Source organism: Stenella coeruleoalba (assembly GCF_951394435.1).
Source record: "Stenella coeruleoalba genome assembly, chromosome: 6".
NCBI classification, from domain to species: Eukaryota; Metazoa; Chordata; class Mammalia; order Artiodactyla; family Delphinidae; genus Stenella; species Stenella coeruleoalba.
This window is the reverse complement of record NC_137151.1, coordinates 81871155-81888651: the sequence shown is the minus strand read 5'-3', so window position 1 is coordinate 81888651 and position 17497 is coordinate 81871155. Positions and strand designations below refer to the sequence as shown.

At 34.5% G+C, this 17497-nt stretch overlaps 1 protein-coding gene across 2 annotated transcripts in view; it reads left to right on the top strand.

Moving 5' to 3' along the window:
* Positions 1 to 17047, top strand: part of TFPI (tissue factor pathway inhibitor) — a gene marked incomplete at its 3' end in the record, with an annotated part of 67170 nt that extends 50123 nt beyond the window's left edge. The window contains exons 6-8 of one of the 2 annotated variants that reach the window (XM_079924610.1): positions 451 to 546; positions 15277 to 15456; positions 16131 to 17047. In XM_079924610.1, the coding sequence (XP_079780736.1) occupies positions 451 to 546; positions 15277 to 15456; positions 16131 to 16237 (383 nt within the window). Of the gene's footprint in view, positions 1 to 450; positions 547 to 4931; positions 5057 to 15276; positions 15457 to 16130 lie in introns of those variants that run through there. The other variant, XM_079924611.1, reaches the window with a different exon arrangement.
* Positions 17048 to 17497: the final 450 nt, after the last annotated feature.

Below are 17497 nucleotides of genomic sequence, written 5' to 3'. Positions count from 1 at the left end.
AATTGCTTTTAGGTTACGTTATTTAATCTTCCTTTCTGAGAATACTGTAGTGCAATTTAGGCACAAGAGTAGGACTGCTGAAATCCCTTAGGCTTATAAAAATTTGAGAGCACGTGGTTCTTTAGAAACTACCACCTAAAATCAGTCAGTTTTATCTGAGCCTAAAATTAATTAAAGGAGTGACTTAAACATTAATTGTTACCTTTTTTGTTTTGACAAAGAACCACAAAGTTACTCATGGAAATATTATAGTATAAGATACATATATAAAGATATATATATCTTATATATATGGGATATAAAGATATATAAAGATTCACTAATTTAACATACCAATGTGAATAAAATTTCTAGACATCTACTTTTCTTAACACAACTTCTGTGCTTTATGTGTACAATTATGAGCTTGTGAAAATGTCTTCTATTTTAATTGGCTGTATTTTTTTCCAGTGAATGATTTCCAGGTGGATGATTATAGAACCCAGCTTGATGCTGTGAATAATGCCTCCTTGACTCCCCAGCCTACCAAGGTACCCAGCTTCTTCGGTAAGACTCTCTTTTAATTGCTGCCAGAAAAATATTATCATGGTAACAATAGAAATAGAATGTATATGAGAACTATGCTTTTTAGAAAATTATACTTCTTTTGTTACTTAATAATACGTGTGTTGAAATACTGAGATTCAAAATTGCTTAAGACCTTTTGTCCCAGAAAAGTGATAATTTTCCTAGTCTATTTTAAAGTATGCTTTGTAGTAGGCTTTTGATTACATATCCCATGAAAACTTTTACATGATATTTAACTCTGCACCAAATTTATCTTATAAAATAATGCTAGGAATTATCAACTTCATCATTGTAATGGCAGCAGTGTGTCAAAAGCATCCTAAAGTGTTCTTAAATTGAGCATAGCATTGGAGAAGTTCTCTGGTGTTAGTCACAGGACAGATTAGGAATTCGGTGACTAACCATCCGTGAGGCTATGTCACTCTGAGAGAATTTTCTTTTGGATGTATGCAGAACACTTTTCTGGGCTCTGTCCTGTCAACATATTTGTCAAATTTAAACAAACATACAGGAAATATGCTCACAAAAATGCAGAGCTGGGAAAATAATGGAAATACTGGAAAACATAACCAGACACTACAAATATCTAGACAAACAACCTAAAAAGTTGAAAGTTAATGGGATGAATGTAATTCTTTCTAAATTTAAAAAATCACAAGTGCTTATTCAGAAATTGGAGATTTTGCTTAGAAGCAGTCCGTATAAGTGTTAAACGTAAAGGTGGCATGTGTTGAGAGTTCTGTGGCTATTAAAATTTCAGCCTTAGGGTAAAAAGAGACATAGTGTCTGGGGCACAGGTTCTCTACCCCAGCCATGTGTCAGAATTGGATGGGGTTCAGAATGTCTTTGAGCATCTTTCTTTACAAAAAACAAACAAACAAGCAAAACTTCTGCCCAGATGGATTTAAAGGACTGCAAATGTTGTCTGTGATTTATCTAGAATGAGGAATATAGTCCTACATTGACCTGATGATGTCTGTGGACTTGCTTCAGCCCTGAATGCCATACCTTAGAAGTCACTGGACTGAGACTTAGGACTGGAAAGTGTAAGGAGATGTGAGATCTAAGAGAGAACATTATATATACTCTCAGTACTTGAAACACTGTCATGTGAAAGGAAAATTAAATTCTGTACATGCCTCACTCAATCTTCTCCATTTCAGTCTTCCCTGTCCATATCCCCCCGGTTCCTTATCTCCCTCAACCCAGCCTAAGAATCAGAATTAATGAATGAAATCTAAAGTACAAATTTCTTTCTGTAAAGTGTTTATTTTTAATGTGAGGTCTTCAAAAATGAATGAGTGCTTCAGTGACTAAATTCCCCAAATTGCAGGCATTCAAATAGTGTTCCAATAGTACTTGCAGTGTCATAAAGGGCATGCAAAATTTCAGAGGGAGTTAGTATATTCAAAATGCCTTCAGGTCTTTAGATTTTATAATTAGAGCAGTGAAGTATTACATCTGTCACTGCTTGCAATTATATAAATACATTTTATAATAACTTAAGAAAATACAGTTCTATGTTTATGTAAAAACTTGTTCAACGTTTTAGCAAATGTGTAAGGTTCTCCGTGGGTATTAGGTTCTTTTGAAAAGATGTAAATCCTTTAAGGTTTTGATTCAGTGTACAGGAATAAGAATGTGCCCCACAATACAAATAGAATAGCATTCATTTAAAATTCTTTTCATTAAAAACAATCCTTAGGTATTTGAATATTCCAAAAATATAGCTAGATTGTGTTATTGTTATTAAGTGAAATATTTATAAATATAATTTTAATGTTTCTCTTTCTGATGATAATAGAAAAACATTTTAGAAATTTTGTTCAATGTTACTGGAAAATGGTTTAGTAATTTTTTTTAATTGCTATTTATTCTCAACCATAATATTGCAAATTAGCATGAGAATATATATTTTCCAGTGAACCCTCTTGACTCAAGATATTTGAATGCTTATTAAGAACAACTGAGGTTTAATTTTCTTTCATTTCCATATTTCAATATTAATAGGCTACATAGGTGACCTCAAATATTGAAACTTGCTCTTCCTTAAAGAGGTTTTTGTTTTGTTTTGTTTTGTTTTGTTTTTGCGGTACGCGGGCCTCTCACTGTTGTGGCCTCTCCCGTTGTGGAGCACAGGCTCCGGACACGCAGGCCCAGCAGCCATGGCTCATGGGCCCAGCCGCTCCGCGGCACGTGGGATCCTCCCAGACCGGGGCACGAACCCGTGTCCCCTGCATTGGCAGGCGGACTCTCAACCACTGCGCCACCAGGGAAGCCCTAAAGAGATTTTTTATAAATGTTTTGTAAGCATGGCCCTGTGCAAAAGTGAGAGCAAATTATTTGATTTTAATTCTTTGTCCTGAATTGTGAGGATCTCTGCATAGTTACAATAAATATGTGCTCAGTACATGTGGGAGAGAAGTAATTCTAACACAGTATCTCTAAATGTATGCAGTTCTGTGTAAGATCTTCAGAATGAAAGACTGTCACAACTGGTTCTTCTTGACTTTCCTGCTGGGATTGGCACTAAAATATAGTGGATAAGAGAAATGACTCTGAGCCTGAAGACTTGGTCTCAGATCCCATTTCTTTCACTTACTAGCTGTGCAACCTTAAGATAATTCTTAACCTCTCAGAACCTTATTTTTTCCCACCGCAAAATGAGGATGTTAATAATATAGTACTTACCTCATAGGTTTTATTGTGAGGTGAAATCAGTCAATATACATAACTTGCTTAGGACAGTACCTGATAACCTATTGAGTGCTACATAAGTATGATTTGTCATTATTACCCATGTAATTCAGAGCAATACAAGCCTTAGTTCCCAGGTCTTAGTTTCTCATCTGTAAAACAACTCTTTGTAAATTCCCATTTGCAGGAAAAGGTGGTATTTCAGCCACTTATAAAATCTCTAATTATTCAAATAAGTGCTTCAGTAAAAAAAATTACAATTAACCTTTAAAAGAGAATTCACAATAGAACTAAATACATATGTGGGAACTTAAACAGTTCAAATGTGTTTCCTAGAAACAAATTGAGAATATAGGCATGCAGAAGTATCATGGGGCTTTGAAACCAAAAGAATTTTATTTGTAAAATTTTTCTTTATAGTTTTCAGTATTTCCAGCTTTCCAAATTTTCAGAATTCTGCCACCATTTTTCCATTTATTTCAGCTTGAGCATTTGGTAATCTCTTTTGATCACTTCTGTTCTAGTCAGTCATTAAATTCTATTGCTTTTTCTGATGAAATGTCCATTCTCATCGTCTCCATTTTCCGTCTAGCCTGTTTCCTTCAGACTATCAATCCTTCATGTTTAGATTACAACAATCATATGTCAACCAAACTGGGATGCTAAAAGAAATGAAAGGAGAATGCTAAAAAAATTTTTATTTATTTAAAATATATACATATAGACAGAAAATTGGGTTTGTCATTTTGGTGGATAAATATTATAGTTTTATTTTAAAACATTTCAATTTTTAAAAAGCACAATATGTTGGAACATGATATACCAAAAAATAAGCATGAACTAATACTAGCTCTGGCAGACCAGATGTTATAGACATTAGATAGGTAGATAAGGAGGATAAATAAATAGATATCGCAGAGTTCAGCTATAACTCAGATATACTACATATATTATTAATATGGTCATATACCAGGCATAAGTCAAGTAAAACATTTTATGTATATGTGTGTATATGTATAGACATAAAAGACGGAGATGGAGAATCAGAGCTACATATAACATGTATAAGATATGACCTTTTTTGACATGACTGGCCTACTTAGATACATTCATTATATTAGAGTCAAGCAAATTTACATATTTCTCTTGCTTTATAGAAAAGATTTTTAACTTAATGGATACATTTTTTCCCCATGTTAATTTAGCCTCATCCACTTGGCTTAAATTTGTCTGTTATCTGTTAGCTGTCTACCTATTCCAGATTTTGTCTCACTATCCTGTAAATAAAAAAGTTTTTTGTCCATTCAGAATAGATATTGTCATTAAACACAAATTATCCACTATCTTCATTATTATTAAACACAAGTTATCCACTGCTTTCTCCCACCTAAAACTCACTGGCCTTCCTCATCGTATCTAAGCTGCTTTTTTACCACCATAAGGAAGACTTCTTCCTCTCTCTTTCCCCTGGCTTTTTATTTTGATTCATTTAATATTTATATTGCTTGATGTGTCAGCTCTGCCTCACTGACTAGATTACAAGTTTTTTGAAGGAAGAGACCATGGATTATATATTTTGTAGACCTCCCTCCCCTAGTGTTTATCCCATTGTTAGGCACAGGATAGAAGATTAATATTTTTTTATTTATTAATTTTGTAATCCACAGTTACAACAGAAAGAACAAATGACGGTTGGAAGAATGCTGATCACACTTACCAAGTCTTTCTGAACATCTGCATTCATGCATCCATATTCATTTTAAGATTACATAGCATTTTATGCATATGTTAATAATTGTTTTTTGGTATTTCTTTAATATTTATATGGTATATGTGCTGCCTTTCATAGGATACTATTAATAAAGTTTTAATATTTATATGCATAGAGTTAATATATTCCTCTCAATATATCTCTTTGATAAACATCTAACTAGCAAAGAAAAACTAATGTTTTCAAGTGTTCATATTGGTACTGGGCCTTTTGAGTGGACTTGACTCATTCATGAAAAAAGTGGATTATCCTTCTGCTGCTCATAGCTTCCTTTGCTTCTGTATATCAACTGTTTTTTTGGTTTTTTTTCTACGTGGGCCTCTCACTGCTGCGGCCTCTCCCGTTGCGGAGCACGGGCTCCGGACGCGCAGGCTCAGCGGCCATAGCTCACGGGCCCAGCTGCTCTGTGGCATGTGGGATCCTCCCGGACCGGAGCATGAACACATGTCCCCTGTATCGGCAGGCGGACTCTCAACCACTGCGCCACCAGGGAAGCCCCTGTATATCAACTCTTAATAGCTGTCTTGGAACTACACCAGCTATATGATATTTCGGAAAGAAAAACTTTGAGTAGACTTCAAAAGTCTATTGCCAACCCAGTCTGGTACTTACTATTTAAGAAAATGAACATCTATATACCTGACCTAGTCCCATGTTGCTTCCTGGCAGCCTCCAGGTCAAGGGAGAATGATTGGATGGTATTCTGAAGGCCATTTGGGTACTTGGAACTCTGTGTCTCTCCTGACTGTATTCATTGTATGACCTAGTGGCCAGATTCCATATATATGTGAAAAAAATGGGTAGAAAAGACACACACACACACACACACACACACACACACACACACACACACACACACACATCTTTTTAAAAATTTTGGTTATCAGCCTTCTGGAAGAGGTGTTATGCTCATCTGGAAGAGGTGTTATGCTCAGAAATTGCCTGATTGACACCAAACAAACACCATTACTGAGATGGTCAATTTACAGATTTGCAAGAGAATGTTGTCACCTATTTGGCCTCTTGTTGAAGATGTGGTTACATAAAGGAGACTATTACAACCATGGAAATTTTTTGGAAAGAAAATAACCTCCATCAACTGAAGAGTTACACACTTAGCTATATACCACAGTTAATCACTAAGCAGTGTCAACAATTCTGGAAAACCCCACTCATCAACAACCCGCTTCCATAGTCCCAAAGAAGTATCCTGTTTTTCATACTGTGTTCTCAAACCAAGAAGCACAGAAACTTCCCTCATAATCTAAATATTCCTGCGTGGTGAATCAGGTGCCTTCAAGCTGGCTTTACAAAACTTGATAACAACTTGTGGTAAGGATTCATCAGACCTACTATTTCTTGGCAGGAGATCTGGTGAGAAACAAAAATGTAGCACTTCATCTCTGCCAAGAGTGCTGCCGTCTGACTATAGTCACTCTAGGTGACCACTGACTACTTTTGCTAATCCTTTTCTTCCTGGACCATCTCTGGTTTTAACAAGGATAAATTTTTTGCCCCAGTCATAAGATTCCTCCAGAGAAGTGTTTCTAAATATATGGATAGCTTTAAAAGAGAAAATTCACAGACCTCCATTTTGAAAACCAAATTACTTTGAATGACATTAATTTTATATGAACAAGTAAAATGGTAGGAATAAACTTCTTTGGCATGTGACCATTACACAACTATAAATCAAAACTTATTCACAAATGAATACAATACAAACTAACAAATTAATAATACTAATTCATTGATTCATTTGATGGCACATGTTTTCGGCTAAAAAGGAAAAATCCCTATATTATGATTTTGGTATGGACTGCTATAGGACATGTTAGGAATGAGATAGGAATAGGTTAGAAAACCCTGTGCTACTCTGTGTTGCGTGTAAGCCTTTGCCCTTTTTCTATTTGAATGCTGGACAATCTTTGCAGGAATGAATTTGAGATGCATTGATATAAAATGTATATTTTAGGAAAATTCCAACTTTATCTTTCCTAGGGACACAGCAGAATGAGGGTTCTAGTCTTCTATCACATCTTAATGCTATTAAATGGATCCAACTGGCCAGTGCAAATATGATCAGAGAGGGCATAAAATCCTGGAACTTTGGTCTATTTCTAGAATCTGCCCAGGCTGAACATGCCAACTCAATAATTCTCGCCTTCAAATGTTTGAGCTCTCTGAATACCGTTTGGCTCAGCACTGTTACTCCCAAAACTTGTCTTCAGCCTCCTTGTTTGATGACCTGTTTTGATTAGGTATATTTCTCCTGTACAAACTTGATAAATTCCAACTCCACTCACATAACTGAGGGTAAGAAGCTTCTAAGACATACTGAATCTGAGCTTCAAAGAAGAGAGCCTTTGAGAATGAAACATAAAGGATAAGTTGTGACAACTTTCATTTTACCTGATAATTACTAAAATATATTTGCTCAGTTATTTTTATTTTCTAGTTTGTTTTCAGAAGACATATCATAGTGGTTAAGAACATTGGCTTTATGGGCAGAAAGATGTGGTTTAAATTCCAGTTCTGCTATTGCAGACTCTCTCTGTGGCCTTGAAAAAAATTACACAACTTTCAGCCTCAGGTGCCTCATTTGTTATATGTGAAGAGTGATAGCTCATAAACTTTTGGGGAAGATTGTAATGACTTATCTTAACCCAGTGTTTAGCACAAATAAGAGCTCAAAGTTATTAATATTTGAATTTTTCACGATGGTGGTATCAATGATTATCCAGTATCAACAGAGGTTTAAAGCAGGAAAAAATAAAATAATCAGGGGTATCATTTGTATGCACTTTATCAGTAATAATTTTTAATACAACTAAAGTATGTAACCTTGATTTGAAGTGTCTGTATTTAATATACTTAATACTATGATTACCTGAAATAACATAAAGCACTTGTAAAATTCAAACATAATTATAAAATACCAATACCTGTTTCGTGTCTTTGGGTCTTATTTCTAATCAGAGGACTTGCAAACCTGTGTTTCCAACTTTATCTTATGACTTTAGGTACAGATCTGTTATGTTTCTAAATTTCGATTCAGTTCAATAATAATTGAGTGCCTTCTATATGACAGGATTTGTCATGCAGACTGGGAGTTTAATAATAATAAATAAGAGGGTGGTTTTGTCTTTTACAGGCATGCCTGAGAAATAGGGGCATACATAGATGAAGGGAGGACATAGTCATGATGTTGTACTTGCACTGAAGGATTGTCAAAATTAAAATTTTCTGTCTTCTCAAAACCTGAGTTCCATCTTCTATCTAACGTCTTGGACTTGTTTGCCTAGGTGCTGGCTAATCCATAGGCATAGTTCACAATTCCATCTTCATTCAGGGAATTTTCTAAGTAAAGCCACATTGAAAGAAAGCCATGATAAAATGACAAATTTTGAAACTACTGACTGTATTTTATACTCTAATTATATTTCATAATACATTAGAAATATTCCATCTTCTAAGTCAACCAGTCTAGACATATTAGAATTACCTACTCTCTAGCTGTCTCACTACCCACATTCACTCTGGTGCTTAATTTTAGCCATTCCCACTGTAACTGCTTTAGTTAGGGTTATCTTATATTCTCCTCTATTGCAAGTCCCCTACTGGATTCAGCTGACACATGCCTGGTTGTGTTTGTTTCACGCATATAGATCAGAATTTGTCTCTTTCATCCTTTTATATGTTCAGTCATTTATTAATGTCTACATCATAAAAACCAAATATATTAATATTCAAGGACCTTCTTAATTTTGTCTAAATCTGCTTTTCCAGCCTTGTGTCCCACTATATGCTCCATGCACTCTGCTCTTCAGATAGCTTGGAGTTTGTGAAGTACCTCAACAAACCAGGAATATTCAGACCTGTGCTTTCCTTCACCTATATTCCCTCTACCTCCTTTGCTTATTAAAATTTCTTGAAAGCTGATCAAGGGACTAAATAAGCATTACTTTTCACCTTTTACTAAAATCTTATAGGGTTTTCAGTGTTGCAGATATGAAGAAAAGTTTTTCTAATGTATTATAAGGTATAATTATCTTAGTGTAAGTTTACTCATAAGAGTCTCATAATTTGTGATTTTACTATGGCTTTCTTCCTTTGTGGCTTTATTTAGAAAAATCCCTTGATGAAAATAGTTTTGTGAACTTTGTCCATGGATTAGGCAATATCTAGGCAAGGAAATCCAACTGAATAAATATCTACCTAATTTCCCTTCCTCCTGTTTAATCTGTGGGGCTTCATTGTCTGGGCAAGGTTTCTGACAGTCAATTTCCCCATGACCTTTCAGTTTCAAGTGCCCCGGCAGTTTACCTTTTACATTTCAACCTCAGCTAAGTGGCCCAGTACACACAGAAAAAAGAAAGTTCCATAGTGCTTGTTTTCCCATTCCCTGCCCTCTTTTCTATATGGCATGTCAGTTTCTACCCATTTAACACCAGTTCTACCTAGTGAATGGAGATACATGCTTTCCCTGTAGTACAAATTTACTATCTGTAAATAGTAAATTTACAAGTGACAGGTTTATTCTTCATTCCTAATCTGAAATAGATTCTAATCTCTAGCCTTTCTTTATGACCCCATAACACTGGGATCCCCCTAAAAATATTTTTATTATATAATATCTCTAATATTTATTATATAATATATTTTATTACATAATTTGAGCATTATAATTGAAGACAACTTGCAAAAAATACAAAAGTAGAAGAAAAAATTAGCCATATTTGCATTACGCGGAGACACTCACCATTAATATTCTAACATATTTCCTTTAACTATTTCTTTGCTATTTTTGTTTCCAGCTCATCATGAAGTAAATAAAATACCGTAAAAGTAGCTTCTGGAGGATCCCCAGCAATATAGAATAGGCTTAGCACAAAAGAATCTATTTTGCAGAGTTGTAAAGTCTAAGCTCCCTACGTCATAAAAACATCTCTACAGTGATCACCTTTCCCACTGATTACATACCCTCTCAGCTTTTTGTGTGTGTTTATATATGTATATGTATGTGCTTAATTTTGGGGTGTTGACACAAAAAGATAAACTATCATATTTTATTGATTGTGAGGTACATATTTTTCCATGTTTTAACATGGTTCAGATCATGATGAAACTTGTAACTTATGGTATGTAACAGTGTAATTGTATTTTTTTCTTTATAAGCAGTGCATAAAATAATGGTGCATCTTAAAATCAATGGCACCTTAGGTTCTGTAAATTTGCAGAACATTTGAGTAATGAGCAATTACTTCCACTTTTGTGGATATGAAGAGAAAATAAAAGCAACAAATGATAAATAAATACAATGCAGTAAGGTCCAAGTTTGTTAAAATTTTTAAGCACTTTTCTTTTTGTTAAATTGTTTAGGCACTTTTAAACACTGTTGTAAATGTATAAATTTATATAAACTTTTAGTGGAAAAGGCAACAGCATCTACCAAATTATAAATTGAATATAGCTTTTGCACTATTCTAATTTTAGAAATATCTCCTAGAAATATCTGAACCAGTATATAAGGATGTTCATGAGCCACTGTCTGGAACTGAAAAAAATAGATTACCTATGTATACACAATAATGGATTAAGTATACTGTAGTCAATTCAAAAAATTAAATACTGTGCATACATTAAAAAGAATGAGGTAGTAGGGCTTCCCTGGTGGCCCAGTGGTTGAGAGTCCGCCTGCCGATGCAGGGGACACGGGTTCGTGCCCCGGTCCGGGAAGATCCCACATGCCGCAGAGCAGCTAGGCCCGTGAGCCATGACCACTGAGCCTGCGCGTCCGGAGCCTGTGCTCCGCAACGGGAGAGGCCACAACAGTGAGAGGCCCGCGTACCGCAAAAAAAAAAAAAAAAAAAAAGAATGAGGTATACAGATGAAGAAATGTGGAAACAAGCCAGAAAATATTATCAAATATAATAATGAGACAGAACAGTATACTAATATGTTTGCATATGCAAACGATTTGGGGGAAGATATTCCCAAACCACTGGTGGTGGTTTAAAGGGCAAGGGTCAAATTATGGAGAACTTTTGTTTTATATTTGTCATACTTTTATATTATTTCAACATTTTACAATGATAAAATATAATTAGAAAATAAAAATCTTTATGTTTTTCTTCACAATAAAATTATGGGAAAAAAGAATTTGTTGTTCAAAGGAAAGATTTGTTATTCAATTCCCTAAAACAATCTCAGAAGACAAAAAATAATTTATTCAACAAGTGATGAGGTAGTTCCTAAAACCTAAGTTCGTTGGTAAAATAAAAGCCTAAATATAGGCATGTAAAATGAGACAGTAAGAGAGACACCATAGTAAAGATTCAAGTGAGTACAAAATTCAAAGTTTAGTGTATAAGTTTCAAAGCAATTGCATAAGGCACTTTACATATAAAACTGGCTCTGGAGCATCACCTTATAGTTTACCAGTCATACTACATCATGGCAGCTCCTGGCAGAATATAAGTGGATCCTGAATTCTGAAATCTATCATAGACCCTCTAAATGGAAGCTATCCAAATTGTTATTAATGGCAAGATCAAGACAGAATGCATTTGGTTATTAAATTACTTTGGAAAAGAACAGAAGTCAGGTTAGCGTCTTTTTATTCGATCTTAAATTTCTGTGAATAATTATAATCTAGACCAAAATATCACATTGTGCAACTACTTCAAAATCTTTATATTTTCTTTCACTGTAGATATCAAAGTCTGGATTTTGAATAGGTGAGTGCCTGTGTTTATCTAGAATAAATATGTTAATTTAAAACAGTCAAGCTTATCTCCTCACAGCGGGCAAAAATATTTCTATTTCCTCACCTTTGGAGATTGAATCAAATGATAATCAAGGACCCAAAACATCCTTGGAGCTAAAATGTCCTTGAGAAACCATCTGCTTCATTATTTTAATTCTGTTGTTTATGCTAAAATAATCCAATGAGAGTCTTAACTGCTTAGAGTTTAAATGATTTTAGGAGAAATAGATTAGTTTATGTAGTGGGTATAACTCATGTTTCTGAAGAGTAATGACATTATGAAGACTCCCCAACTGATGATAATTTATTGCATTATTAAATACATAATTTTTAAAATTTAAAATACATTCTTAGTGATTAATTTCAAGCTTTAACACCCTAATCAAAATATTCTTACTTCTCTATATTGACCTGGGTCAAATGTGAGTTGTGTTTGATGATCTGTCTGGGTAGTGATTAAAACAGGACAAATAAATGAGATAGACAAACAGCTGTCATCGGGTCAGTCATGGACAGACACTTTCTGAGTAGGAGCTGCTATCTGTTAAGAGGGACAATTCAAGTCTGCACACCAGATGCCAGGCTGTCAGAAAGCAGCATTCCACACATCCTCTGATTCAGAAGTCACAAAGAGCTTCGGGTAGAGGCAATCTGATGCCTGGGACAATTTAACAGGTAGAAAAACTCTTTTTGATGGATCTGTGCTGTCAACTGTCTGTTTGCTTTCAAACTAATCCCCTGCCTTCTTCATGCTCTTTCTTTGGCAAACCGTTGGCAAAACAGTTTGGCAAAACATGCTCTTTTCAGTGGCAAACTGTTGGAAGACTGGGTCACCAAAGGAATACAGACGCTGCAGTACCTCTCTCCACCAAAACTGTGTGGTGTATGCTCCATGGTTTCAGATCCCACTGGAGAGATCATTTTGGTTCTAGCTTTCACAAGATGTTTGAGGCTCCTGGCCTGTGATAACAGAGACACATCCCTTGTTACCTTTAATCTAGGGACTGTAGCCCCAGATATCCAAGCCAACTTTTGCTCAAGTTGAAATGGCATTGATTTTGTTATGGGGCCAGTTTTACTCTAGATTGTAAGCAAAAAGAAGGATGATTTTGCTCCCTGTCATCAGAAAACTCTCTCTGTCCCGGAATAAGGAACTTTAGGTAGGGCATTGCTATTAAGACATAATAACTAACATTTGAAAAGAAGTGTACAACTTACAAGTACATCCATATTATTATTTTCAACTTACTGTGGGCTAATGACATCTTGTGTACAAAATGCTAAAGTGAAATTGATGTATAAATCATATCATCATACTTACACATATACTATGAAGCATCTGTGGGTACTTTCTGAGGATAATTTTTCAAAGAATAGCAATTTCCTCTGTTTTCTCTGTTTCTCAAATCAGGCTAATTGCTTGTGGGGTATTTCATTTGTTTCTGAACATAGGTGATGACTTTTGATGACTCATGGAATTAGAAGTGGTGGCAACTGATAACCGTCTCATCATCTCATATTCTTGGCTGTGGATTAATGAGAATCCACAACATACCTATTGGATAAGCTTGCACAATATTGGACTCAATTAGAACATATCTCTCCTAGGTTCTTAGAAATTTCCTCTTAGTTGAGCCATTGTTGGGGCAAAAAGACCTTGACATTTTCTAAAAAATTAAGCACACATTCTCACCAAGTACAGTTTAAATTTGATTTATGATGGCAATAATCATGCACTGTAACCCCCAAATGGGGTGAGGCCAAACAAATTAGACTACGTGATTTTGAATGATGTTTTATAGATCCTACGAGTTTCTTTTAAAATCAGTGTCTAGGGCTTCCCTGGTGGCACAGTGGTTAAGAGTCCGCCTGCCGATGCAGGGGACATGGATTCGTGCCCCGGTCCGGGAAGATCCCACATGCCGCGGAGCGGCTGGGCCCGTAAGCCATGGCCGCTGAGCCTGCGCGTCCGGAGCCTGTGCTCCGCAACGGGAGAGGCCACAACAGTGAGAGGCCCGCGTACCGCAAAAAAAAAAAAAATCAGTGTCTACACACCTAGTCAAAGACTAAATAATACAAAAATTTTAAATGTGATTTCAGTTCTTGAATTGACAGAAAATGTCACCTTTCTAAAATGTTTTATCATAAATTATTCCCATAGTATTCCCACTGCTTCTCTTATATGTTCCAGAATTTCTCTTTACATGAGACGTTATATCAAGACACTCTAATATTTAAATACATAGAAGGCAGAAGGTTATAAAATTGTGTTTATCAATTTAAGATCTTTTTCATTTTTTTCTCAAATTGTTTTATTTCTCTTTTAGTCTATTCACCTGGGGTTCACTTGCCATCAAACCACTTCTTGCTTTTTTGCACAACCTATTTGCCTTCATTGCTACTGGATTCCTCAAAGTTCTGTTTTCTGCCAGTGATGTACATTTAGCAAATCCTCTTCATCTGCATTTGCTGTACCACATCTCACTATTTGGCAAAGCCACTAAAGCTCTCTTTTACTGATTCCTGACCATCCACCAATTTACCTGCGGTACTGATTTACCAATAATAATATCAAGCAGTTTAGCTCTGCTACTGAAGAGTACCAGCTTCCCCTCACTGACAGGAATTCCAGAAGGAGCTAAAAATTATCATTGGGCTGAAACCATTTTTCTGCTTCGCCTTAAGGAAATGAGTTATCCTTTCATTACCCTAATTGCATGGTTTTTTTCCTTCTGTTTTTGAAAGTGGTTGGTCCCATTGACAGACCAGCCTGTCTGTCTGGTTTAAACCTGTAAATGTCTGATCTTTCCTGCCTTTAGCAATATTCCTTCCTTTGCAAAAATATCTAACTCATCTAGAACTGATGGTTCAATTCACAAGAAAACTTTATTACTAAGCCAGATCATCTCTTCTGAGCTCCTTTTCCAAAGCTTAAGGTTAGAATTTGCTATACCTGATTCCCTGCGCTTTAAATTGTGATATGTTATATCATTCAGAACTTTAGTCAGGGAAAGAACTCTTTCTCAGCTTCAGTTTGTATCATACAATGAGTAAGGATTTTGCTCATCAGGACTTGTTTTGCAAAGTTGAATACTCATGAACAAATGATATGTAAACAATGATAATTTTTTTTAAAATTGATATGGTTAATAAATTTTCACAAATTAAATTGTTGAATAGTGGTTGTTTGTATTATGTACAACTAGTTTTGTCACATAAAGAGTAATCTCGGCACTTTCCTTTAACAAATGTACCTACTTTTACATTTATTGGAGAAAGGTGTCAGTATAGTGGACACTTGGAGATTGGTTTAACATTTTCCTAGAATTGAAATACATGAATTTTGTTACTTTAATTCATTCAGATTACTGTTTTACATAAACATGCCACAAGACTAATCTATAAACAATAAATATGAAAGTTTCAGATTAACTATCATATATGGCTTACCATGTTTTCTTGATGTTTCTAGAATTTTATGGCCCCTCCTGGTGTCTGAGCCCAGCAGACAGAGGATTATGTCAAGCCAATGAGAGTAGATTCTACTACAATTCAATCATTGGGAAATGCCGCCCATTTAAGTACAGTGGATGTGGAGGGAATGAAAACAATTTTACCTCTAAAAAAGCATGTCTTAAGACTTGTAAAAAAGGTATAGAGGACATTCTTCCTATTAATTCACTAGTGTTTAAGATAATAATTATATTGAAATTATGAATGAATTTTAATCTATGAAAGTATGAAATGAGTTCTATTTATGATAAGAAACAGTATTATTATTTAACTAAGTGTCCCCTTTTCAACTACATTTTGATAATATTGCCAGATATGTTAACTGTAATTCCTTTTAATGTGTCTTCATAGAAAAAAATCAATTTTAAACAAAATATTTTATTCTTTTAATATTTAAATACTAAGCTTTCATTTTAAAGGATTATACCAAAATATCTTTAAGCTTTCTAATGCACAAAACTTTAATGTATTTATTTTCTTCTGACAATAAAAATGTTGCATATTTATAGAGTATTAATATGTAAATAAAAATCATCTATAACTCTACATAGCCACATGTCCACTTTAATAAAATGAGTATTATTTTGTAGCTCAAGGTGAATAATAAAAATCAATAACGTTTACCCATTTATGCAAAGTGACATCCTTAGAAAGAGGTTGTTTACACAAAGATATAGACAAATTAAAGACTTTTAAACCAATTACATGTTTTTTGGTTTTAAACATTAAAAGATAATTTGAAGAAATTTTAGATTAAATGTTTTATTATGTTGTTACTTTATCATGCATAAATTTATTTATCTTCCTTTTTAGGTTTTATACAAAGAATATCAAAAGGGGGATTAATTAAAACCAAAAGAAAAAGAAAGAAGCAGCCAGTGAAAATAGCATATGAAGAAATTTTTGTTAAAAAGATATAAATTTGTTACATTACAACATTATTTCTACTAAATATTTTGGATAAAACTTTTCATTATGATTCCTATTTTTTCTCACCTGAAATCTTTTTAATGAATTTTTCATGAATTTTCTATGCATATATTACCTGCTATTAATGCATTTGCATCAGAGTTCCTTTACTTATCTGGTCAAATTGCTTATTCTATGGCTATAACTTATTAACTGTCTACTCTGAACTTATTATTCTCTCAATCCCTTTCTAACTATCTGCCATAACTACAATTTATCATACAACTGACATCAAATCAGTCCATTTTACCATTTGGTGATCATCCTATTTGAGAATGTGTTGTCACTTATTTGTTTTGATCATGTATACAATTATATTTTTTACAGCCTATGTCCAGATTAAGAAATACAACTATTAAAGATCAAGTGGTTTTGGGGTTTCACATCTAAAATAGTGGCAAGCATCTTCTTCTGATAAAGATCACTCAATTTGGAAAGATCACTCATTTGGAAAGAGCTGGTAATAACAGAATTCTGTCATGTGATTCCCTCCCTAGACATACTTTTTCTCCTTTTGCATTAACCAGTACCTCGAACAATCTTGAGCCAAACCGTATCTGAACAAAGAAAGTCAACTCTACGTCATGTGCCTGCCTGATTTTGATTGATGTAACTTTTATTTGCTTATGGCTCATCATATCAGTAAAGACGGCTGAATAGCTGTGTGTTAAATACAGATCATGATAAGAAAAGACTTGGTGGGAAAGGGAATTTCTTAGTGGCAATCAAAAGGAAATTGTTTATGTACTTCCTAATTTTATTGCTTGACAAACTTTTCTCTTACCAAAAATAGCAAGTATATTTAAAACTCCTGAAACCTATTCATTTATAATTAGGCTTTGCACACAAAGCAACCAGTAATTCATGCTTTTAAAACAAAATCATGTTATTTCTGTAGAAAAGGAAGAGAAAATTATCAGCAAGGAAGATTCTACTAGAAAACATATGTGTTATTCACTCTCAGGCTTTTAACTAACATTTCTCTGGAGTTAATTCACTTTATCCAGATCTATACCTTTCCTTCGCTGCTGAGTCATGTACAGCCTGACATCTCAACAGCCTTCTAGATATTTCAGATTCTGTGATGTTCACTTCAAATTTCACATTAAAATTTGAACTTGTCATCTAGAAACAACTAACCACTTTATCCATTTAGTTTAGCTTAATTACTTCTCTCTAGCAATAGTATCATAATTCTGCCTGCTCCTCAG